Consider the following 25,635-nt stretch of genomic DNA (forward strand, 5'->3'; position numbering starts at 1 on the left):
AGTTTGAAGGAGGTGAGAATCAGTCTCCACCTAAACCCCTCAAATGGGAAATGATTTGTGTGTGTGGCTGTGTGCTGTGTTTTCAGTTATGGTTTCTGGAGATATTTTCAGTCTAGTCCATACATCTACCACGTGGTATCTGAAAATTCCATGTTCGTACCCCTTCACAAATGCACAAGCGTATTACTAGTGGTGATGGAGAAGATTCAATTGGTCATTAACACCTAATGAAGTATGGATTTACCCGATTCGTTCATGAAGGGACTCTTCCCTAACTGTTAATCCATGAAATTAGAGATAGCATCTGTCTTGTTTATCTTAGTATCTCCTCATCTAGCATATAGTAACTAGTCCCTGATGATTTGAAGGCTGTGCCCTGTGGAGATGACACCTTAAAAAGGAAAGTTTGAAGAGAATGATAGAAGGAGAAGGCAAGGTCTAAAGACTGAGAGATTTGTTACGTTTAAGATTGTGTAAGAAAAGGAATCCAAGAAGAAAAGAAATACCCCGAAGAAAGAGGGAGGGAACAAGTATGGTGTGTATGTGTGTGTGTGTGTATGTATGAGAGAGAGGGGTGGGGGAGGTTGGTTGGGGGACAAAGGACTAGAGGAGGAATAGGAGGGGAAGAAAGAAGGAAAGGAGGAAGAGATATATAGCCTGAAAAACAAATGTCACCTTCATCTTCACAATTTTCCATCATTAGCCTTATATTAGTTTTTGGAAAACTAGCTTGTACAAGAGATGACTACCTTTTCTTCAGGTAATGCTTACAGATACCGCTCCATTTTCATTAGGAGTCACCCAAGCATCCCTAACTATTAAAAAGTATAATCAACGATAGTTCTAGAAATGACGGAGGAACGAGTTAACCTTTCCATCCCCTCACTCATTCTGTGACCTTGAGAGATGACCTGTGGATCCCTTTTCATTGTGTGACCTGAAGAAAGTCACATGATATCTCACTCCCAGAGTTCATTTTCCTCATCCATAAATTGTAGGGCTAGTTGGATTTGATCGTCCTCCATGATTTTCCATCTCTAACACTCTCCAATTTTATGAAATAATTAAAAGTATGTTTCTACCATAACTGTGCTCTGGCAGTTAATAAGGATAAAAACTAGTGAAATTAATCAATAAGGCTGGGGGTTTTGTTTCAAATTTTTTATTTAAATTCCAGTTAGTTGACATAGAGTGCAATATTAGTTTCAGGTATACAATATAGTGATTCATCACCTACATACGACACCCAGTGTCCATCACAATAAGTGTCCTCTTTAATACGCGTCACCCTAGCCCATCCCCCCCCCCAACTGTCCCTCCAGCAACCCTCAGTCTCTATAGTTAGGAGTCTCTTTTACAGTTTGCCTCCCTCTCTTTTTCCCCCCTATTTTCATTTGTTTTGTTTCTTCAATTTCACATATGATGAAATCATGGTATTTGTCTTTCTCTGACTGGTTTATTTCGCTTAGCATAATACACTGTAGCTCTATCTGCATGATTGCAAATGGCCAGATTTCATTCGTTTTCATCTTTCATTTGCTAAAAATGTAAATGAGGCAATCTACCTTTATAAAGGTATCAAGCTGTTCTTTTATTTCATCTTATAATTTAGTAGTACAGAGTTACCCTGTATGTAGCATGACAGTCCTACTTAGTCCCACTTCTTAGTATTAAAATAACGTTATTTTATTTGCATATACCTTGAAGCATCTTGTAAGCAAAACCCAAAACACCATAAATGAGGGTTTCTCTAGGCTATATCAGGTAAAACCTTATCAACTTAAAAATTTCAGAATTTTCAAGTATTTTAGTGAACCAGGTGACTCTCCTTCAAAGTATAATTATTTTAAATTTGCAGTTTATTTCCATGAGATTTACTAAGTGATATAAATAATTTACTATTGATAATGGTCATTGTGTATTATTTCTATTGTGAATGATCCTTTTTTGTCCTTGGTCTATTTTTCTTGTGGGTGTACATTATTGGTTATTTATATATGAGCTTATATATATAGTCATTTCTTATTATCTGTTTTATTTGTGCAAATATTTTGTCTCAGTTTATTATTTATGTGTCAGTCTTGCTTACATTATTTTTTGTTTTAAATATTGTTTTGTTTTTAATTATTGTTTATGGTCAAACTTGTTGATTTTTTTTTATGTTTCTGGTTCATTGTCATGTTTTGAATGCTTTCCTACCCGAAGGTTATGAAAATTCCCACCTACATTCCTGTCCAGTATTTTATGTTTTAAACTTTTACATTTAAATGTTCAGTACATTGGCAGTTTATTTAGTTGTAATGAATGAGTTAAGTAAAGGGACTGATTTTTTTTTTTTTTGCAACATAGCTCACTGGTTATACAACCTTGTTTCATGAATAATCCAGTATGCCCAGGAAAGTATATACCATATTAATTATAACATTATGAATCATTGTAAAGTAATCACACACCAAACCTTCACCCAGGTGCAAAAGTAGCATAATTCCAGGATCCCAAGAGCTCCCACTTGCCCCTCCTCAATGACCACATACACCCTCCTCTGAAAAGATAACCATTATTCTCACTTTGAAGGTGTTCTATGCCTTTCTTTAAAGTTTTGCAACTACATATATATTCCCAAACACTATGGTGTTTAGACTTGTCTGTTTTGAAATATTTCAAACAATATGTGTCATTTTGTGGCTGACTTCTTGCACTCTATATTATGTTCTGAAGATTTAGGTATGATGTGGCAAGTGCTCCCTTCACTCTAATGTAGTGCTCCACTTAAGAATATAACTGAGATTTATATATTCTGCTATTGAAGAACATTTGAGTCCCTTTTGAGACTATTAGGAATAGCATTGTTATGATTGTTCTGGAACATCTCCCAGTACAAACAAGTATACTTTTCTCCAGCGAATATGACCAAGAATTGAATTGCTGGTTCATAGATTATGCATATTGACTTTACTAGATAATGCTAAGCAGGATTCCAAAATATGCTACCAATTTATATTTCCACCAGTTGTAAAATATATCCCCTGTGTTTCCAGACCATTTCCAAAACTTGTTATGGTCAGTTCTTAAATGTTTGCTAATCTGATTGGTTGGGGATGGAATGTCATTATGGTTTTAGTTTGCATTTCCCATATGATTAAGAAGGAAGTATCTTTTCAAATGTCTATGGACCATATGAATTTTCTATTAAAACAAATATTAAAAATGTTTGACCTTTCAGTTTCATAATAAGAATAGTAAATTTTGCCAATAATGCTGAAAACAATTAAGTGTGTGATATTTGGAAATATCATTCTCCAACACTTTTATCTGGGGTTGATACCTAGTGAAATGAAATAAGCTATATGGGATAGCAGAAATTACAGACTTACATAACTTTTGTTTAGACTTCTACTCCCATATCTAATCAAGTGCTTCGCACAAAACAGATTCTTCATATTTGCTGAATTTCATATGAGAAATATTTTGGAGTAAGTGCATTAGGGTTTTAAATTTTAACCTGGTACTTACAGAAAATTGTACTCCAAGGCAAACATATGCACATGTTTGGAAGATGTTTAGCTCTTTTAGTGAGTGTAAGAAAGTTTAAATTAAAAGTGATATTTAAAGTGAGGTATATTTTATTTGCTAAAATGACTAGTTGTACATAACACTATATACTGCACTTTGTCAGTCTTGACTTAGAGATTTTCTGTATTTTATGAAAGTGTCAAATTTGAAACATTAAAGTAAAATCTTTTTAAATCAGAACTTCTAGGTATCTGCCTTGGCTCATGACTCTTTGCTAATGTATAAGCCTTAAAATCATAGGGATTGCAGTCCCTTACAAAATGATGTCATTGGACTGACTTTTTGTGTGTGCTTAAAGATTATCTGCTTTTTAAAAATTTAATAGGAATGTACAGACTCAGTATAAAGTTCATGAAAGTTTTGGTTGGATGATACTGATGATGTTGACTGAAGTAATTTCTTAGATATTTATTTCTATCCTTTCCATCTGTTCCTGAATTATCTTTTCAAAAATTACTTGTCTCATTTGTATTTCTTTGAGTATATCTTTCTTTAGATTTTCCTCTCAATTTGTTAAATAAAATGGCACTTATTAGGGCCAGACATGCAAACTTCCATTAGCCTTCATTCTTATGTGAATATTGACAGTCATTTGAGAAGCCACATTTATAGCTCACAACACTAAAACAGTCACAGAAATAATAATATTTAGCAAATAAAGAAAAGAGATTGGATTCAATTTCTTATTTAAAAAAAAAAAAGCAACGATAAATCCGTATGTCAGTGTTTCCTACTCCATCAACAGAGAACTTTGCTGGCTGCCAACAGGACACAAATCTCACTGTCAGCCTGGATGACAAAGAGTTCAGTATTTGCGGTCAGATTCAAGCATGTACTTATCCAGTATAAGGTTTGCATTCAGTGATCTAGTGGTGTGAACAAATTACTGTGAGATCAGAAAGAAAGAACAAGTGTTCCAGGTAACCGAATAGGGATGACAAGGAAGGTTTCATAGAGGAGAGGAGATCTGAGCTGGCTGTTGAACAGTGGGTCGGATTGTAGAAAGTGGTAGAACTCACAGCGGAGAGAAGAAGTGGAATAAAAAGCAAAGTCTCTGAGACTCTGTCGGGGAGCTTGATCTCTGCCTTGAAGGTCTATGTGGGACTATCACATGAAAGGCAATTACATAATCACAGACATGTTTTAAGAAAGTGGATCTTGGGGAGAGATGGGATGGGGTAACTGGGTGATGGACATTAAGGAGGGCACGTGATGTGATGAGCACTGGGTGTTATATAAGGCTGATGAATCATTGAACTCTACACCTGAAACTTAGAATACATTGTATGTTAATTCATTGAATTTAAATTTTAAAAAAGTGGATCTCATGAAATTTCAAATTGGAAGAAGAATAGTTCATTAAAAGAAGGAAGGAATCAACTATGTCATCAGGTGTTTTTAAGATTTGGTGACAGATCAAATGACGGTGACCTTCTCCTGATAACAGGACATAGGAAGAGAAGTACATCTATAAATAAAGATGATGAGCTTGCTGTGGGACAGATTTTATTGATGTAACTGTGAGAAACACAAATGAAGGCTTTCTGGCAATTGGAAAGGTGTGTGTATTCTGGCGGAGACATCCAGTTCTAAATTCGAGTTCTACCATTAAAGCTCATGTGTTGTGGGAATATTATTACTAAACCATTCACGTACGGTTATTGTTTAGTGCATCTGTTCAATAAATACTGATCCAAACATCATGAGGACACATGAGAAGGCAGTTGATTCTGCCGAGTAGGAGGGTGCAAGCCTCACGGATTTGGTGAAATTTACTTTGGATCTTGAAAGATGAGTAGAAATTTACTGGGAAAGTACATGTCTTGGTAGTGACTAGACTAAAGTTGTGAACTAAGACAGCAAACTAATGCTCTTTAAACTGTGGACTGCCTGAACAGTTTACTCTTCTTTACCTTTCTAAACATAATACATTAGTCTGTCTTGATTTATGATTTTTTTTCTTTCTGTATGGAGCTACTATAGCCTATAACCTGTATTAGAGCTGTATCTATAAAGTAATTCAGCTAGTTGTTGGCTTAATATAGCTTTTTTATTTTTTATTTTTTATTTTTTTTAAAGATTTTATTTATTTATTTGACAGAGATAGAGACAGCCAGCGAGAGAGGGAACACAAACAGGGGGAGTGGGAGAGGAAGAAGCAGGCTCCCAGTGGAGGAGCCTGATGCGGGGCTCAATCCCAGAATGCCGGGATCACGCCCTGAGCCGAAGGCAGACGCTTAACGACTGTGCCACCCAGGCGCCCCTTAATATAGCTTTTTAAAACTCCAATGGATACATGACCAAAAAAACCCCCCAAAAACAAAAAAACACCCCAAATTGCAAAGTGGTTAATTATACACTGATATTTGAAAAAGATACATGAATTACAATTTACTATGGGGAAAAAATGGACCTAGGACCAAATATGAACACCTTGCGATCTAACTTTATAGAAGAAACACAAGACAAATTATCCATGATGAAAACAATGAAATGTAGATATCTGAACACATATGCCGCCCTTTATTTATTTATTTATTTATTTATTTATTTATTTATTAGAAGGTGAGAGAGAGCATGAGAGTAAGCAGCTGGGAGGGACAGAGGGAGACCGAGAATCCCAAGCAGGCTCCACGCCCAGCACAGAGCCCAACGTGGGGCTTGATCTCACAACCCTGAGATCATGACCTGAGCTGAAATCAAGAGTCGGACACTTAACTGACTGCACCACCTAGGTGACCCCATGTGCTGGTATTTGGACCATCTTTTCCAAGGCACAGAAACCAATAATGCATATCCAGGAAAATTCCTGAATGCCTTAAAATGTTAGTAAAATTGTCACCATAAACACATACACCCTCAAACTTAAAAATCTATGTTGACTTGATAACTAGGACTGCATTCCCTCTTACAAATATTGTGGTTGATGTTTCCCATATCTGTCCATGAAGGACTAGTTAACTATACATGGTTGCACTGCTCATGGTGCATAGTTAGTCTCTGTGTCTCCACAGTCCGGATTTTTGTTGTCATTCACACACACACACACACACACACACACACACACACACACACCATGATGAGGGTGAGTATGTTTATGGACACCAGAAGGTCACTGGGGCTCAGAAAAATGGGTTCCAGCACCAAAGTTGCTACTGTCTACCTCTCTGGCCTTAGATCAGTCAGCCTCAGCTTGGTTGGGTTTCCTTTTCTATTAAATACACTGTGGGAAGTCATGGATCCTCCTGACATTTTACAAAAAATAAATGTGTGCTGGCATATTTTTCCAAGGAGAGATCTGAGGTCTACCAGTTAGACTTCTTGTCTGTGAACAACAGAGACCAACTTCATTAACTGGGATAAAGAAGGATTTTATGAGAAGGGTCTAGATGCAGAGAGCAAGCATGGACAACCAGGTCATGTGGCACCCGGAGCAGCCAGGCCCTGCTAACACTCGCCCCTGCTGCCATTACCTTTGACTGTGTGCCGAGCTCCTCCGCTCCTGGACTCTCACTGCTCTTGCTCCTCTGCCATAAACCCTGTGTCTTTGCTTTCACCCTCAAGAAGCAAAGCCCTGGCCAAGAGTGTCTGCTGGGTCCCTCCTCTGTCCACCAAGGTATAGGAAGAGGGAGTATCACCGGGGAAGGAGAGGGACTCTGCCTCCTGCCGAACTTGGGCCTGTCTCCAAGTGGGAAGAGAGACCAGCTGAAGAGCAGCCAGAACCACACTATCTATTGCAATATCTTTCACCAGATTCTCAAAGGGACAGTGACCCTACCACTTCTGCCAGAAAAGATTATGAATCACTGCATTAGATTATCTTTAATTACAGCTCTGAAATTATATGATTCTAAATACTAATTTTCCTTTCTTCCATCATCTACCAACTCAGAATTTCTTTAACAAGATACAAATGCAGCACCAGAATGACTAACAACATTGCAGGGTCAGCCCCGAGGCATCTTATGATCATTTCAGTGGGTGTGTAATTATGATGGTTGGGCTAATGACAGAGAGTAACAGATGTCTCAGGGTAGTCACCCAGATGAATGTCTGCCAAGACAGCGCCAATTCCTCAGGCAAAAGGAATTTTCTTTCTCATAGCCTCGTGGTGCCATGTTGGGTATGTTAAGATGCAGTCTGCATTCATGGTTAGGTGCACAAACTTTAAGGTTAATGAGGATGGATGTAAATTCTTGAATCTATTCCTTATGAGCCGGTTCACCATGGAAAGGAACTTGGCCTCGGTATGTCTCTGTTTCCTGTTTCGTAAAATGATAATGATAATGCTAGTCAGTGAGTGGAACGGTGAAAACAAAATGATGGAATTGAAAGAATTATAGTGTTTGGCACAGAGTTACAGCCCAAGAAATAATGATGACAGCCATAATGGTAATAGTTAAGGAATTCCCAAATTGTGAACCAAACTCATTCAAAAAAATGTTAATACTTTAAATTTTTAAGTCAAGAATAATAAAGGCATTTAGGCCATGCACTTTGATATGCATTCCATGGTAAAATTAGTTCTATAAATTATAAAATTGGCACCTATAGTCATAAAACATTGCCTTGAAATGTACCTATGAGCATTTTTTTCTTATGTGGCAGATAGATCCAAAATACAAATATATAAAAATATTTTTAAAATGACATTATACTCAATTATGTCAAAATATATACAATTTGGTATCACCCGAAGTTAAATATGAAATACCCAGAGGGTTTCGTAACTGAATTAGTCTTCAGAAATGAATGAAACAAGTGTCACTCCAGCCCCCCTCTTCTCCCCCGCTCCGCCAGCCTCCGTGGCTCTTGTGCTTGGTGTTCAGCTTACCGGAGGCAGGTAAGAAAAGTTATTTGCCGAGCTATTACCAGGCGCCACGTGGAAGGGCTTCACCGTGTGCTTGTGTGCTAGGAAAGCCCAGCCGATTCCGGGACTCTGTAAGCCGTGTGCTCTCCCTGTGCGTTTTGCAGGTAAATGCGAATGCGGCAAGTGCACCTGTTACCCTCCGGGAGACCGCAGGGTGTACGGCAAGACGTGCGAGTGCGACGACCGCCGCTGTGAAGGCCTGGACGGCACCGTCTGTGGGGGTGAGTGCTCCTCACGTTCTCCGCCGCCTGCTGCCCACCTGCAGCCATGTGGCCTGCCTTTCTCATGTTGCTGCCGCTTCTTCTTCTTCTTCTTCTTCTTCTAAAGGAAACTCTGGGGCACCTGGGTGGCTCAGTTGGTTGGACCTCTGTTCCTTGGTTTTGGCTCAAGTCATGATCTCAGGGTCCTAAGATCGAGCCCTGCATTGGGCTTCGCGCTCAGTGGGGAGTCTGCTTGGGATCCTGTCTGTCTGTCGCTCTCGCTCTCTCTCTGCCCCTCCCCCACACTCATGCTTAAGCTCTCTCTCAAATCAAAATCTTTAAAAAAAAGAAAAAGGAAACTCTGTTAAAAAGAAGATAAACTTAAAGCAATATACAATTAGACGTAAAAGCATTATATAATTAGGTTTGCAATGATCTTTATCTTCTTGGACCCTTGATTTAGGGCTATGTGAAAATACACAGTATGCTGGTGACAAAAGGTTGCTGAGATTATACTAGGTCCTGTGAAGATAGTGACAGGTCTTGCTGTTGAAAATGATGTTTATTGTTCTGCTAGTAAAAACTAGTGGGGGAAGGACACATTACCTACCAACGTGAAAAAAAGCAGTACGGTTAGACTCAAAATTTACTTACAAAATCACAAAAAAATAGACACTCCATTTCTATGATGGCTCAGAGACCCAACAGGAGTTTTACCAGGAAAGAAAACAAGAACAAAAACTGCAGAGGGACATTGAGACAGAAAGAGGTCAGGCAGCACAAATAAAGAGTCCCGAGGCTGAATGTGACAATGTCTGCCGAGCTCCATCCAGCCGAGAGGATGGGCTGCCATCATGCTCCTGTTTCAGTCTCGCGAGACTTCCTGGGGCCGAGGTGATGCATGCCGCCGGCAGCTCCGTGCAGTCTCCGGTTCAGTCCCGGTGAACTGGGTGTGCAAGCCTACTGAAAGACTCTCTCTTCAGATGACGATCGTAATGTAATTGGGTGCTGTTATTGGTAAAAAATAAAAAATGCACATCCAACTTAGGAAAGGCAGGGACGCCATCTGTCTCACATCCGTGCACATCTCTCTGTTCATTCTCCAATTATAAAACACTGGCCATTTGAGCAAACTGGCTTTTTTCTTCCCTTTCTCCGGGAGTCAAGGGAAAAGACCCCCCCCCCCTTTTTTTAGTAGGTCTTGTGTCAGGTGTCTGTCTCCCACAGCCCTGAGAGATTGCTCCTGCTTTCTTCAGGTCACAGATGGAACAGGGAGTGGGGTTGGAGGTATTAATGTCTCATAACTAAAAAGTGGCAGACCCAGGATTTGAGCTCTGACGTTCAGTTCACAGATCTTTCTCGGTACTGCAGTTTTCCCCAGGGTGACATCAAACTGTTTTGACTTTTTATCACTATTCGTTCTGGTTTGGATTTTTTCTTCACTGGTAGTTACCACAAATATCTAAGTAGATTATAGTCTTTTTTCTTTTCTTTCCTTTTTTTTCTTTTCTTTTTTTGCAGTAAGTGCCTTTATGTTTACCAACTCATTTAATTCTTACAGCAATGCCTATAGCCCACCTGGCACCTAGGAAGAACCACAGACATGTCTTTGCTCTTAAGAGCACCATCACATCTCTCTCATGGAGCGTCTACCTCACATGGGTCTCCTCGCCCATCTGCCTTGGTATCTTGGTTGAAATGGTTGATATGATAGAAACCTGTTACATCTACACATCCATTAAATTATATATGCCCTACCCCCCAGTGAATCTCTCTCTCTTTCTCTGGGGAGGAACTCAAAGATGACAACAAATCTGTATTGTTCCATGCTAGATGAGATCAAACATTTACTAGGTAACCGAAGAATATCTCACAAAGGAATAATTTTTTTAGACTAATTCTTGACTCTGCTTGTCTACAGTCTGTATCTTGTCCATCTACCCAGAGTTATTGTGCTCCAGGGGGAACTGATTTCCACTAGCCAAACTAGTAAAAGACCAATGTATAAACCAGAAAACCAGTTATTTGATATACAATGAGAAATAAAAGCATACCAGAGACTAGAACCCTTCGTAGAGAAACTCTGTGGGAAGTAAGATTCTGAAATAAGGATTTTAATGCAAGTCATTTATTGGAAAGGTGAAGGAGATTTTGGTAGGAGAGCGGAAAAGGGGAGGCAGTCAGTTATGATTGTGCTATCAATCCCATTACTGCTCTGGTCAACTGGAGCTTCACCAGAGGACAGGAGGTGAAGCTCTGGGAGCCTGGGTAAAGCACGTAATTTAGCCATCAGTCGTTGATTGAGGACTGCTTCTAGGAGGCATTAGCTCCCCTCTCACACCCAGCATGCCTCAAAGGTACACACGTGATCTCAGAGCAGGCTTCTCTGGCTGGCCAAGACCTTGGGGCCGAGAACTCCGGGCGACACCAGGTGGAGGTCCCCAGAACAGTACGGACAGTATTGGCGGGCACAATATCATCTGCCAAAGGATTACAACTCTCATGCCCGGTGATCTGAGTATCTCCTCTGGATGGTACGGCAGACACACCAGCACGGTCTCACTCTTTAATGCTGTCTAGATTTTGCCAACCATCCAATCCAACCCTTCCTTAGACAGGATGTAACACAGTAGATGAGGCGATAGCTACGGACATGCAGACAACACCTTATTCTCCTGCTGTAGCCTTGCTTACAATTTGGGAGATCCTTAGTCACACAATGAAAATTAATTCTTAGGGGGTTGATCTTACCGAATAGAGATGGTATCATGGAACTTAATTATCAGAGGACAAAGGCGTTTTCAAGTTTGGGGAGAATGTTGCTCCTGTTCCTGGGTGCTCAAGGAAGGCCCAGCCCTGCCAGCCGCGGACAGATAGCAGCCGGATATGCATAACCTCTTTGATCGCTATAATGGGATGCATTCCCTCAGTGCTTTTTCTTAAATCTTAGCAACCAACTCTTAAAAAATCACCTATGCATTTAATTTCATATTCTAAATTTTATTAAAAAGATTTTATTGACCGAAGATCTTTGAATACTTTTCAAGTATGTAAAGGGGAAAAGTCTTGGGAATTTTCCTAAAAAAATATCTTATGCATAATTTCACTTCAATAGTTGAATAGTGTCCTTGAGAGATTTGGGGTTAGGATGATACTAGTATTTTTTTTTAATTTTTTTTATTATGTTATGTTAGTCACCATACAGTACATCCCTGGTTTCCGATGTAAAGTTCGATGATTCATTAGTTGCGTATAACACCCAGTGCACCATGCAATATGTGCCTCCTTACTACCCATCACCAGTCCATCCCATTCCCCCACCCCCCTCCCCTCTGAAGCCCTCAGTTTGTTTCTCAGAGCCCATAGTCTCTCATGCTTCATTCCCCCTTCTGATTACCCCTCCTTTCTTTATCCCTTTCTTCCCCTACTGATAGGATGATACTAGTATTTTAAAAGATTGTCTATAGGTAACAATGATTTGTTACCCTTCTGCTTCATCAAAGCTGCTTGAGCTGACCAGCGCAGGTGACCGGGCAAGCCATTCAGTTCTGTCCCCTGTTCCGCACTGGGGCTGATGCCCACGTCTTTACGTGTTCTAGTCAATATGTTTTTTTGCTTTTCTTGTCATTTACTTATGGCTCTTTACTCCTGATGGTCATTCCTATTGCTTGGGGAGGGATAGTTCCAGGAGGGAGAGGGAGAGCTGTCCCCATCAATGGCCTACTCATGTTTATCCTAGGTAACATACAGCTAGAAAAGCTACAGATAACATACACACACACTCTGTTTAGTATTCCTCAGCAAGATACTGTCTGTTCTTCTTATCCGTGGTAATTATAGTCTATAAAGTGGCTGTGAATACTGAATTAGCGAATACTGAATCATTGTTTCTAAGAGAAATACGGGGTCCTGTTCCTGCCTCTAGTCAGAGGATTTTCATGAACACATCAATACATGCCCTTATATTATGTATGTTTCTGTCTAAAGACACCTCGTGTAATATAAGTTGATTTGTTAATATTGAACTCACGGCCAGCAGCCCTGTAACTCATACCTGAAGGGAGATTATGTAGCAGATTATTTCTCTGGAAGACACATGACAGCCTTTTTGCACTTAGGTACACAAGGCAGCACCTCGGCACTATATCTTAGGGGCCGTCTTAAATATCAGCATCATCAGCAAAAAGCACAAAAATGTGAAAAGTAGGGCACTAAATATACTGCAGAAAGCACACTTGTTGGCAGTGTAGTCGCTGAAACAAGAGGCAGAGGGTGGTCTTCCTGGCCCTTAGCTGGCAACGGAAGCCATTCTGCCCATGTGCCCCAATGACCTGGAAAACTCTAATGACTATTGATCTCAGGGATACAAATACATTTTAGCGAGTAAGCAAATTCTCAAATACGGAATTCGCAAATAATAAGAATCAGCTGTAATTCATGTTCTCACTGGGAACATTACCTCCCACCATAGCTTTGCACTTGGGCTCAAAGTGTGATTTCTTTAGGCCAGCTAATAAAGGTACTGTGATTTTAATTTGTTTATTTTCTGAGCACTGTTTTAAGGGAGGAGTTACTTGAGCCTTGGTTATTATAGTCTTGAATTTCATCTATGTCTCAGCTGTTCTCTGGAAAGAAAATATAAGAGACATGCCATTAATTAACATGTTCTAATCTACAGTAACTTTAGGATTAAAGTATACAGGATACTAAACCAAATGATGAGGAGACCACAAGTTCCTCCACTTCCCATGAACCTTTATGTAAATGTACTTTAATACTTAGAAATATAAATGGGAATATAGTACAGTAGTTAAGGCTGCAGATGGGAGGGTTTTCCCCCCTACCCTGGCTCTGCCACTTACTAACATTATTTGAGATAATTTACATAACCTCCATTTCTCACCTATAAATGATGATCATAATATACCTCTCTTATAGGGTTACTGTAGGATTAGATGAGTTAATGCATATAAAGTCAGTACCCAGCATGTAAGTATCATACACACAGGACATACATATATCTGACATGCATGTGTGTGTGTGTATATATATATATACACACACACACACACACATTAGATGTTATTATTACCGGTATATATACATATAAAGAGAGTGACAGACATAACAAAGGCAGAATTTTATCCTGTGGACTACTGTGAACTCTGTGGGATGTATAACAGGGTTCCATGTTTGCTTACGAATTCCTTTTGTAACAACAGTTTATTATTCAGAACTGTGACTTTCTGGTGTTCAGTTTTAGATGGAATGAGTGTTTTCTCCTGTTTCCTTTTTGCATAAAGCAGTCTTTCTCCTCACACTTGACAGTGAGCTTCCGAATCCAAGTGGCTGCTGTGCATCTCAGAAATATTTTTAGTGGCTCTTACTCAGCAGTGCCCCTTCTGTGGGGGATCTTCTCATAGATTCCCCCAAGCATGGAAGAGCACAATTAAGAAGACACTGGCCAGTGGGGTTCCTCAAGCCACAGTATGCATCCCCAATGCTTCTGTATTTCTCAGTGTATCTAAAAATATCCTTTATTGTAAGAAAACCCCTTTTCTTATTTAGTAATACCTCATCATGCACATAGCCCATAATAATAATTACATCAGCAAATACTCATTGCATACTTATTCCATGTAAAGCCCTGCTCGGCCCCTCAAGCACACACATACCCTTAGATATTTTTCATCTCCTTGATGCCATTCTCTCTGAACTATATGCTTAGAGCATTCCTCTTGGTTCAATGTTAAACCCGTGGAAACTTGCTCTACCTCCAGCCGTTGCACATAACTGACTCTCCCTGAGGTTACTGATAAATCCTAGTTGCCCAAATCCTGGGTGATCCTCAGTTCTCATTCCAGATGACCACATTAATACACAGGGGTTGTAGTTTCTCTGAAACCCCCATGAAATGGTCTCCCCTCTGGGCCTCAGAAACACCTGTCCCACCCGTTTCTTCTCCCACTCCTCTTATAACCACTTCATTTCTTTTCATTGTTCCTCTCCCAGAGCCTACCCATAAATCTCAGTATTTCCCTTGAAATGGCTTCTGGATGTCTTTCTGGTGTTTGTTGTCCTCGTGCCGTCTCAGCCCCTCCCACATTCATCCCCAGGTCAGTCTCTCAAGATGGTTTCTTAGCTCTGTTCTCCTTAGCTTCAGACTCTTCCTTCCAAATTCTAATGAAATATTTTCATACGGAAATTCTTCCAACTTCTGCTTGGTTGAAAGTGAAGTTATCATTTATTTCTTCATTAATTCAGCAAATACATATGGAGCCTCTGCCCCTGGAGATCCGGTGGTGAATCTATGGAGTGCACAATTATGGTTGAAGGGTAGACGTTGACAGAGGGATGACAATGAGCCGGATGTGCTGAAAGGAGAACCGCTAGTTCGATGAGAACATATGTAATTGGGGGATTGAACCCAGACCCTAATGCCCGCATATCTGGGTAACACTCTTTGATGCATAACAGGCGCTTTGCATGTATTAATCACCTGAACACGACAAGCACCGTACTTGGTAGTAAAGGGCGTGTAGAACTCAGCTGGGTGCGGTAGCGGGTGTCACAGAGAACAGTGTGTGCGAGGCGTCTGTGGGAAAGTGAGAGGAACATATTCCAGGAACGTTTGAGAACCAGAAACCCTGGATGGTTGGAGATTGGAAAGCAAATGGGAAAAGGGTGCGACATGTTTTAAAAACCATGTTCGTGATTTGAGGTTTTCCTCGCAGGATGCTAGGAAGCCATAGGAGGGGTTTACACAAGCCAGTAATACGATCCCTGTGGTGACGAGTACCTCTGGCTGCGGGGTGAAGTATGCATTGTTGCGAGGAGTTGCTGGGAAGGCTGCCGGGTGAATATGGATGTCAGGAGAATAGTCCTGGTGAGAAGTAAAGATGGTTCAGCTAGACAGAGGACGGTGCAGAGGGAAAGACTGAGGTGTGTCGGTGATGGCATTACCAACAATACGGACAACAGGCTAACAAAACGCTTACCTTGCTGCCAGAGACTCTGACCCGCTGTTAAACCCCTAGCTCCGGTTCCCTGGGAACAGATGCAGATAGTATACGCCAGTGTCACCGGACAACAGTGCTCATGGTAATCGCGATCTGTGCTCCATACATTTCAGCTAGATGGGGAGGGAGTATGACTGAACTATACGTGTGTGATGGGGATGCCGTGCCCTGGTGGGGTTTCCGGGAGCTGTGCTTAAGGAATCATTAGGAGAGATTTTGGCTCCTCTCGGGCATAAGGCTTCCTGTAAGCCAGGGAAGCCTCAACATCTGTGCCATATGGATCTCGTTTCCGGGCATCTGGGCTGTGCTATCGGAAGAGAAGGTAATTCCCACCCCACTGTATTGAGCTGTCATCCTCATAAATTGCTACAAGGACTCGCGTGGAGAAAGCCTGGGACCGTGCTGCTGCCAGGATGTGGTTCCAGCCTCCTTCCCTTCCAAGGAGACTAGTGCCAGAGGTCAGCCCAAAGGCTTAGCGGGCCCCCCCGTGCCCCAGGGGTATGAGCAGCACGTACAGAAATCCATGATGAAGGGATGCGTGAAGGGCAGGGCAGGTTCAAGGATGAGTCCCAAGGATGAATCCCAGGTTTCTGATTTGAGTTTTTGGATGGAGGAGACAACGTCTTGTGGCACCAATTGTCTGCATCTTTTTAAAAAATGATTCCTTCATAGAGGGCCATGGAGATGGAGAAATTTGGACGTGTTATGACTTTGTCCCTTTTACGTGGCATTGTATTCCTTACTTTCGCTTCTCCTTGAATAACTCATCATTTCTATTAGACTTCCAAATTATCTCCTTCAGGGAGCCTTTCTGAAATTCTTCTGTACTTCCTCCACACTGCAGTACCTTCTTCATAACATCATGTCATTTCACTCTAAGTGTCCTTATGTCTCTTCTGTACACTTCTTGTGGATACAGTAAGAGTCTCTCTCTCATTATTGTAGCCTCAAACTTAGGTTAAGGATTGATCTCAAGAAGTTTTTTTTTTCTTAGAATAAATTGAAAATTAACAGAGCCACAAATAAGGGGAGGGAGGGACAGAGGAAAAAAGAGAGAGACAGAGACAGAGATCTGAGTTTGGAATCAGAGAATTCTTCAAGTGGGAATGAACATTTCCTCTGAACCTTGAACAGCTAATATTTAAATGTGTGGAGCTTGGGTGTGAAGAACATTTGGGGTCTGGGAGGGGCTAAGCAAAGGCACAGAGATGAAAAAAATATTTGATATATTGAAGGACTATATTTGTTTCATTTTCTCACATCAGAGCTCTTTCTCAGCTGCTCTTGAATCCATCCTTGGGAAGGATTTTTTTCAAACTACTCATTTATCATTTATAATGCATATTATTTCACTTCACATATTTTATCCTTGCTGATCTTTAGATATTTGGACATTATAAAATATTTTACATTGATTTTTTAAAATTTTTCAACATTTAAAACCACTAAAAATATAATGAAAAATATAAAGGACAAAATAAAAATCCCTCATAAATCTATCATTCAAAAACAATGTCTGATGACATTTTGTTGCATTTCTTCCTACATTTTTTTTTTTAAGGGATAGAACTTTTTTTTTTTTTTAAATCTTGGTTTATGAATCTTCTGCGGGTGTGTGGATGTTCTGTCTGGGGAAAGTCCGCCTTCTCTGGTATGTGTGGGGCACTCTGCTGCCGTCCTTCAGAGAAGATTTAAGTCCTTCAGAGAAGCTAAGTGAGCAGCGCCCCACAGCAAGATGAAGATGAACCCTCTATTCCCACAGACCGGGTTTTGGATTCTGGCTCCATTTCCTGCCAGCTGTAGTAACTTACACGGGCTTTTGGTCTCAGCCTTGGTACGCCCACGAGTGCGGTCAGGATCCTAACGCCCACCGATTTTCTTTACGGTGAGAAGGAGACGTAAGGAATGAAACATGCCTGCTACCGCGGGCCCAGTAGGCACCCACGCACGCCCTGCGCGTGTAATGGGAAGCAAAAGCCTGAAATGCCCATCTTCAGAACAGGACGAAACAATGCATTTGTTTTGGATATCTTCAAGCATTAGCTTCGGAGTTTCTGGAAGGAAGTTGGCGTCCTACGAATCAGCAGTCTGTGCCTCGGAGGAGAGTCTGCTCTTCGTACAAAGCATTTAGTCTCCCTCTCACAAATCTTACTAGTATGAGTGCGTGAAACTCATTCACATCATCCGTCTGGTGTGGCTGCCCGGGGTAACAAAACTGAGAGTCACTAATCTGGGTCGTTTTCTCCGTGCGCCACCAGACACCGAGCCGTGGCTTGCGTGGTCTTGCACCTGGAGAGGAGAACTGGAGCCCTGTGCATCCAGCGTGGGGCCCGAGAGCCAGGCAGGGACTGCCTGCGTGGTTGAGCAAACAGGGACTGAGTGAAACCAAACACGCCCATCAACCTACCAAATCAGCAGGCACGTGAGAGGTAATAACTAGCCCTGTTTCTCCCCTCCTAACGGTAACGCTGAAGATGATTAAACCAGTTCCGGTAGGTGGGGGTAGATTAGCAATTGTACCTGAAGGGGAATGTAAGTAATTACATAATTCTAAGCAGTTCAGTTTTGATTACAGCCAAATTACGACCTGAAAATGAGAGTCGTGAAAATGACTGGCAAACAGAAAATCGGTATGAAGTAAGACCCTTCTTACTAATTAAGGTATTGGTGAGTCACGTTCAGTGATTGTAGACCACATGCGGACCTTCTCAAAACACCTTTATTAACAATGAAAATTGTGTGTGATCTGTAAGTGCATGGATTTTTTTAATCAAATAAGTCACTGCTGAGAAAACATGCTCTGTCCAGAGTGATAATCCCTAAGAATTACTCACTTTTTCGTGGTATATGATTTTAAGATTTCATGAAGGAAATATATCCACGTGTTGGCTGGTGTGTGTTTAGTTGTTTTAGGCTAATAGAAACGGAATCAGAGACCTCCCTCCTGTCCTCCATTTACCCAGGATAGGAATAAGAAATGGCTGCTTATTGCTTTTCTTCTTTCCTCTGTGTTCCTGGAATAGCTGCTGCCCATGGGTCCAATTGAAGAAACAAGAAGGGGTAATGAAGAGCCACCTGTTAATTACACAATCAGTTCACATTTCTTCTGGGAGTTCTTCAGTTCATAGCTGCAAACTGAAGAACGTGCAGCCTGAGGATGTGATTATAGTGACCCCCAGACGCTGCCGGATTGCTCACGTTGGCAAAGGTCTCCAACCACTGAGTCAAGCCAAGCCTTTCTTAGCTCGGGTAGCATGGGGATTGTCTCCAGATTACATGTTAAGTCACAGATGTCTTTTCTGACTTCATAAGTGTACCAGTCAGGCCTGTAGGTAATTCACAGAAATAAATCTGCAAGGTGTCACTCCCGGGATGGAGGGTGAGGGGGCTACCTGAAAGCCATCAATGTCCCATGCACCTCTCTCTTCACTTCCGCCCTTCCGGCATCACTTTCATTGTCGTGCTCCTAGAAAGCCTCCAGTACGTCCATCTTCTAGGGAAGAAAAAAAGGGAGAGAAAAGGGCAAAGAGCAAAGGACACATGCTGGCTGAGTCTGTCTTTCTTTGGATGACCATAGCTTTCTTGGAAACCTCACCCAAGAGATTTTCTCTTATATCTCATTTATTCGAGCTCTGTCCTAAGTCAAAAGGAGCCTGGGTATTCAAACATTTTCAGATGGGCATATTATCACCTCCCTGAAAGAAATGAATGGCCCTCCCCAATATTAACAAGGGGAAAAGAGTATTGGGCAGACAATACGTAGTATGTGATTCAATTAGTCCCCCCCAGGGGTCAGTTTCCTAACTGAGAACCATCATTGCAGTGTCTGAAGGAAATGTGTCTCAGAGCCAGTGAATTTCATTGGAAAAGGTGTTTGTCTAGAGCCGCACTGTCCAATAGGATTTTCAAAGATAACGAGAGTACCCTGTGTCTGCGTCATTCCACGCAGGAGCCACTGGCCACTCCTGGCTCTCAGGCCTTTGAAATGTGACTAGTGCACCCGAGAAACTGCATTTTAAATTTTACTTAACTTTAATAAATTCCGATAGTCATGTGTGACTAGTGACTACTATGTTGGGCAACACAGGTCTGGAGTGTCCTTGGTGAATATTTTGGTGTGGGGGAAGGAAAGAGAATAGGAAGAAAGAGCAAGGATGGGGATACCAGATGCAAGGAGCTAAGCATCTGGGAGAGGGGAGTGGCTCTGGAAGTGAAAATCGAATGGGAAGTTACTCACCGCTGTGAAGGCTTGGAAGTCAAGTGAAGGCCGATTTAGTGTATTTCAAATGGTTCATTAGGCAGATCTTTCTAAGGTTCATTCTAGAATGATCTGTTGTACACTTATGTGAAGATAGCTTATCACTATGGGTTCTGCCACCCTCAGACACGTTGTTCTTACTAAACGGTATATATGCGTTATACATCAATAAGTCTGCCACCCCTGGGGGTGGCATTCATAGGCCTGAGTGATTTCATAGTAGAGTTGGTCTGGCAAAAGCTGACTTATGGTGTTTTTTGGTTTTTGTTTTTGTTTTTTTTTTTTTTTAAACTCCAATTTTCAGGAACATTTCACTCCGTAAGCTGCCTTTATGGAATAGCCTTTCTTGTCATTTTATAAAATTGTCTCATTTTCTTCCTTCTTTACTAGATGTTCCTACCTGTCTGGCTTCTCCTCCTTTACCCTAGCCCTAAATATTGGAGTTCCCCAAGATTTATTTCTCCCTAGGTAGGCTCATTGACTTCCAAATGCTTCAAATGCTCTCTCTTTTTGGAAAAGAGTGTGTATAACCAAGCCCTAATCTGTGACATCAGACTTGTGTCACCTGCTTACGTGGCCTGTCTACTTGGTTGTCTTAAGAGGATCTCAGACACACAGTGTTCAAAGCAGAGCTGATTTTCTGCTCCCAACCGCGCCCTCCTGCAGCTTCCATATCTAACAAATAGCGTTTCCCTAACTAGAAAACTAGTCCTTTCTTTCTCACTCATCACGTCCAATCCAACACCAGGTCCTATAGGCACCATCACCAAATTGGATCTCCATCTACTCTCCTCATTTGTGCGCCCACCTCCACTTGGACCGCTCCAACTCTCTCACTTTCACCATACTCAGTGCCTCCCAACACACCTTCATCTCGCCCTCCCAGCTGCCAAGCTGAATTTGCAAATTGTAAATCATATCGTATCACTCTCTTGCATAACACCCTTCTATGATTTCCCATTCTTCTTAGAATAAAATTGAAACTTCTTACCAAGAATAGACAATTTCCTGTGTTCTCTTTCCCGAATATTTCTCTGGCTTTGTTATTTATTCCATTTTTTCTTACTCAATTTTCTTTGAACACATTGACCTTTTTTTCACTGCCTGTAACATGCCAAGCTCTTTCTTATTCCAAGAACTTTTCATTAGCTTTTCTAGAACATTGGCTATCTTGGCTTCTTCTTATCCCTTGGGTGTCACAGAGCTCTTCTCTGACTACTCCAGTTAACATTGTTCTCACTGTTGAATATACTAGTGCCCTCTTCAGCTCTCCCACAACTCAAGTGTATTTGTGTCCTTGTTTTCCACTCTCGTGGACTATGCCTGGTACACAATAAATAGTTTCTTGAGTGCATGCCTATATCATTAAAGTTTATTAAAAAGATAGCTTATATCAAAAGCTTTTAAAAAAAACTTTAAAGAAAAGCCATGTCAGTGGCAAAGCAAAACATTTAAATACCAGTGCATTTTGACCATTGTCTGGGCTAGATGCCAACCTAATTTTGTGGAAGGATGTGATGAATGAGCTAATAAATGAAAAACAATCTCCTATTTCCTTGAATATTTTGTATTAAATTACTTGCTGTGAGGAGCCATTTAGTTATTCTCAACAATATCCTAAGTTAAAGGGAGAGTGGCTTTCTCTGCAATAGAGATTAAATGATTCCAATTATGTCAAATTGATGGAAATTCTCACTAGCCCAGGGTCAGTAAGAAACATGAACATTCGGAAAGTCCTGAGCTTGATGTCACTGGTGCATAGAAGCTCTTTCTTACTTTTTGTATCCCAGATTATCTGCCTGCAAAGATGGACAGTTTTTTTAAACATCTTAAATAGACCTCACTTTAGGTGGACTTTTGTTTTATTGGGTAAGTCAGGATATAATCAATTTAATAACTGTTTTTTTGTGCACGTAGCTCTTAGGGGGCACTAATTTTCTAACTTCACTGCGTCCTACCCATCGCAAAAATAAAACAGAGCCATCGAAGAACTGTCCGTTGTCCTTCAGTGACAGGGCATTAACCAGATGACCTGTAAACATGCCCTGGATTCAGTTGACGGTTTTCAGCTGGGATTTGTGTGTGTGGGGGGGGGGGGGGGACGAAAAGGAGATTTTGTTTAAAAAAAAAAAAGATTTCAGGGGCACCTGGTGGCTCAGTTGGTTAAGCGGCTGCCTTCGGCTCAGGTCATGATCCTGGGATCAAGCCCCACGTGGGGCTCCCTGCTCAGCTGGGAGCCTGCTTCTCCCTCTGCCTGCTGCTCCCCCTGCTTGTGCTCTCTCCCTCTGTCTCCCTCTCTCTGTCAAATAATAAAATCTTAAAAAAAAGATTTCAATCTACAAGTATTTTTTTAAGGATTCACCATGTCTAGGGCAGTGTGCTTGGCACTTTGAAGGACTGTAGTGATGAATCAGAAGTGATTTCTACTCTCAAGGGATTCACAGTCAAGTAACGGGTTTCTTTGGGACGTAACTATATACCACAAAGTGCAAGACCGAAGTTCCACAACAGAGGTGAAAAGTAAGGTAGTATAGAAATTCAGAGGAGGAGATGATGAACTTCTCTTGGGAATATTAGAATAATCTTCACAGAGGTGCAGTCATGTTCCCTGAGCTTTGAAGATTATCGGGACCAGGCTGTGTCGGCTAGGGAGAACGATTTCTATCTCAGCAAAGGCGTGACATCCGAAAAGCCGGGGACATGTACGCAGAACAATGAATAGATCAGTTTAAGTCAAGAAGTATCTGATAGGGGAGAAGAGAAGAGAGGGAGTGAGGTTGGCAAAGTAGGGCAGGGGTGTATTTCAGGAACCTAAAGTGTAAGTAAGGCTAAGCAGGTGAACCTCATCGCATAAGCATCAGGGAGCCGCTGATGCTGGCGCTCAAGGCCTTATGTGAGTGGTCGTGCTATGGGAAGCGGTGAGCACAACTGTTGGAGAAACCTGTTAGATGGTCTCTCAAAGGTTTATGCGGGTGACATGGGTGGACCTTTTGGAGGTAGTTTTCAACAGGTTCTGACAACTCTTTAGAAGGAGTAAGAGAGATTCAAACGTGATTTAAAATCTTTGGAACTGGGTGACAAGGCTAGTTTGCGCCATTAAAAGACCTGGGTGCTACAAAAGAGCAGCTGTGCGAAGGACAACTGTAGATGCAGGTCTAGACGGGTCAGTCTGGATGCTAGCAGAATACAAAATATGCAATGATGGGAGTGGGCGTTAGGAGAAATTTAGAGGCTGGAGATACAGTCCTGTGATCATTGCCGTTATCTGAAAGCCTGAGATTTAGGAATTTTTCAAAAGAGAGATTATAGAGAGAGAAAAGAAGATTAAGAGTAGACAATCAGGGGACACCCGCACTAATCAGGTCAGAAAAAAAAAAGTAGAAAAACAGAAAAAAGGAAAAGTGTCGGAAGGAGGAGAGTCCCATGAAAACCAGCATGAAAACCAGTCTAGGAGAGACTTTTCAAGAAGAAAGTGCCCATGAATGCCAACTATATACCTTTAAACTATGCCGCAGTTGAACCTGCCTGTCCTGCCTGTCATGCTTGATTTTGTATCCCCTGGTGCCTAGCAAAATGCTCTGCTCCTCATCAGCAAATTTTACCTAACAGATGGTTTTTTGGTTGTTCTGTTTGAAGAGATCTGGCTGTAAGGTAATGTACATACAAGTAAAAGAATGAAGCATCGGTTGAAAATAAGAAATTAAAGTGGAAGATGAGATAATGTAATGGGATGCTGGTGACAAGCAATTAGATGGACTTTATGCTGGTGTGTGACTGTGATAAATACAGTGTTATGTATACACCAAAAAATAAACATCCCCAGAACCAAGAGCCAATGACAAAAACAAAAGGGAAAAAAAAAAGGTCCCAGATATGAATCTAAGCCTTATGCTGTTTTTAACATCTATACAATAAATTGACTTAAACTTACATCTGTTCTTATTATTAAGGGCAGGATACACAGATAAAGTAACACAATGCCATTCCAGGGGAAGTTAACCTTTTGCTTTTTATTAGTAAACAATAGGAGGGCGATCAATAAATGCCGCAAGCCTTGGTAACGTGACTAGCCTTGCAAGTTGGTCTGGACGCCGTGGTGTGGCAATGAGGAAGCACGCTAAGACTTCCTGCTGATAAAAATGCAGATGAGGAAGTGTTTTGTATCAAAGAACGACGATGAAATTCCATTTTAAATGATTTCAAGGTTTCTTTCTTTCTTAGACCATCTCCTGTGCTACATTCAAAGGTCGTATGCTAATCTGGAACCCGGTTGTGAAGTTCTTTTAAACAACCATCTGCCAAATGGACTGTGTTTAAAGGAAAGCATGTTTGCTTGCTAGGGCATGAGGTCCTATGGTTTACGTGTTTCTTTCTGAAGAACTGTGATTCCGCTGGATATTTACCCATCTCCCCCTCTCACCCCCTCCCCACCCCCGTGATTGCTTCGCAGGCCACGGAACATGCTCCTGTGGTCACTGCGTGTGTGAGAGAGGCTGGTTCGGGAAGCTCTGCCAGCACCCGCGGAAGTGCAACTTGACGGAGGAGCAAAGCAAGAGTTTGTGCGAATCGGCGGATGGCATACTGTGCTCCGGGAAGGGTGAGTACCTCTGTGGGAGCTTGGACCTGGTCCCCGTTCCGACACACGGTTTGCAGGGCAGCGCGTACCACCTTTCCCGGCGGCACTTCGTGGGAATGAAAACCACGCTGTCCTCTGCTCCTACCAGACTTCAGACTTGCAAGTTAAGCACATGAAGCGTGGGGTCTGAGAAAATGAAATGCGTGGGAAGGTTTTCCTGCAAGAAGGTCCTCGGCCACTTGCGTGCATCATCATGGCAGAGTGACATGTAATTGGTAATTGTATAAAGAAGAAAAGACAACAAGATGTAATGGGCAGTGAATGGACCCCCAAAAAAGGCAGAGGGGTAATTGTTGAGTTCGCCTGTGAAATAGCGCAGCCCAGAACTGCAGAAAAGTGATCACAAGGGTCTGAACTGTCAACAAGCAGGACTGGACCCTTCCCAGGCTGGATGATGTGGGGGTAGGGGGGAGGGGAGGGTTGAAGGGGGCAGAAAGACATAAAGGGAAACTAAATATTTTGTTTCATAAAAAAGGAAAGGAAGAGTCTATGAGTCTCAAAGTTCTGGTGTCATTTTCTTTGGCCTAAAAATCACCAATTTTCCAACCAAACATGTAATCTAATATATAACAAAAATTTAAGCCTGCAACGTGTTTATAATTTTCAAGTTAATTGAATAAGAGTCACCATCCCAATCAAAAGTTTGCCATAGAAACAAATTCTAGAAGAATAGCAATCCCGCCCATTGTCCCCTCAAGTCCCCCAGAAAAGCAGAGCAGATTTTTTTTTTCTGAGAAAGAATACTGACAGACTAAATTTCAGGCACCTTGACCTTGATGTTTCTGTGTGAATTCTTGAAGAGACTTAAAATCCCGTTCTCATGGTGCATATGGGCTCCTCTATGACGTTGTCGCTAGTGCCTAGGAAAACACCAGGAAGGCTCTGGAAGCTCACCAGATTCTCAGTAATGTTCGGGAGCTGCCCCTCGTGAAACTAGATGGCACGGAGTGTCCAGACTCTCTTCTTCAGCACAGCCCCCTCCCTGCTTTTCAGACAAGGCGCACAGCTAGGGGTGAAACTGCACTGTTCACCCTCAAACCCCTCCCCCTGGGTCCCAGTTAGCACGTTAAGTATCTTTC

General features: G+C 41.6%; 1 protein-coding gene across 1 annotated transcript in view; it reads left to right on the forward strand.

Annotated features, from left to right (window-relative positions):
* Window positions 1-25,635, forward strand: part of ITGBL1 (integrin subunit beta like 1) — a 200,409-nt gene that overhangs the window by 167,723 nt on the left and 7,051 nt on the right. Inside the window, exons 8-9 of the mRNA XM_008684989.2 lie at window positions 8,548-8,664; window positions 24,371-24,517. Coding sequence (XP_008683211.1) covers window positions 8,548-8,664; window positions 24,371-24,517 — 264 coding nt within the window. The remainder of the gene's footprint in view (window positions 1-8,547; window positions 8,665-24,370; window positions 24,518-25,635) is intronic.

This window comes from Ursus maritimus, unplaced genomic scaffold, assembly GCF_017311325.1.
Source record: "Ursus maritimus isolate PB19 unplaced genomic scaffold, ASM1731132v1 scaffold_10, whole genome shotgun sequence".
NCBI classification, from domain to species: domain Eukaryota; kingdom Metazoa; phylum Chordata; class Mammalia; order Carnivora; family Ursidae; genus Ursus; species Ursus maritimus.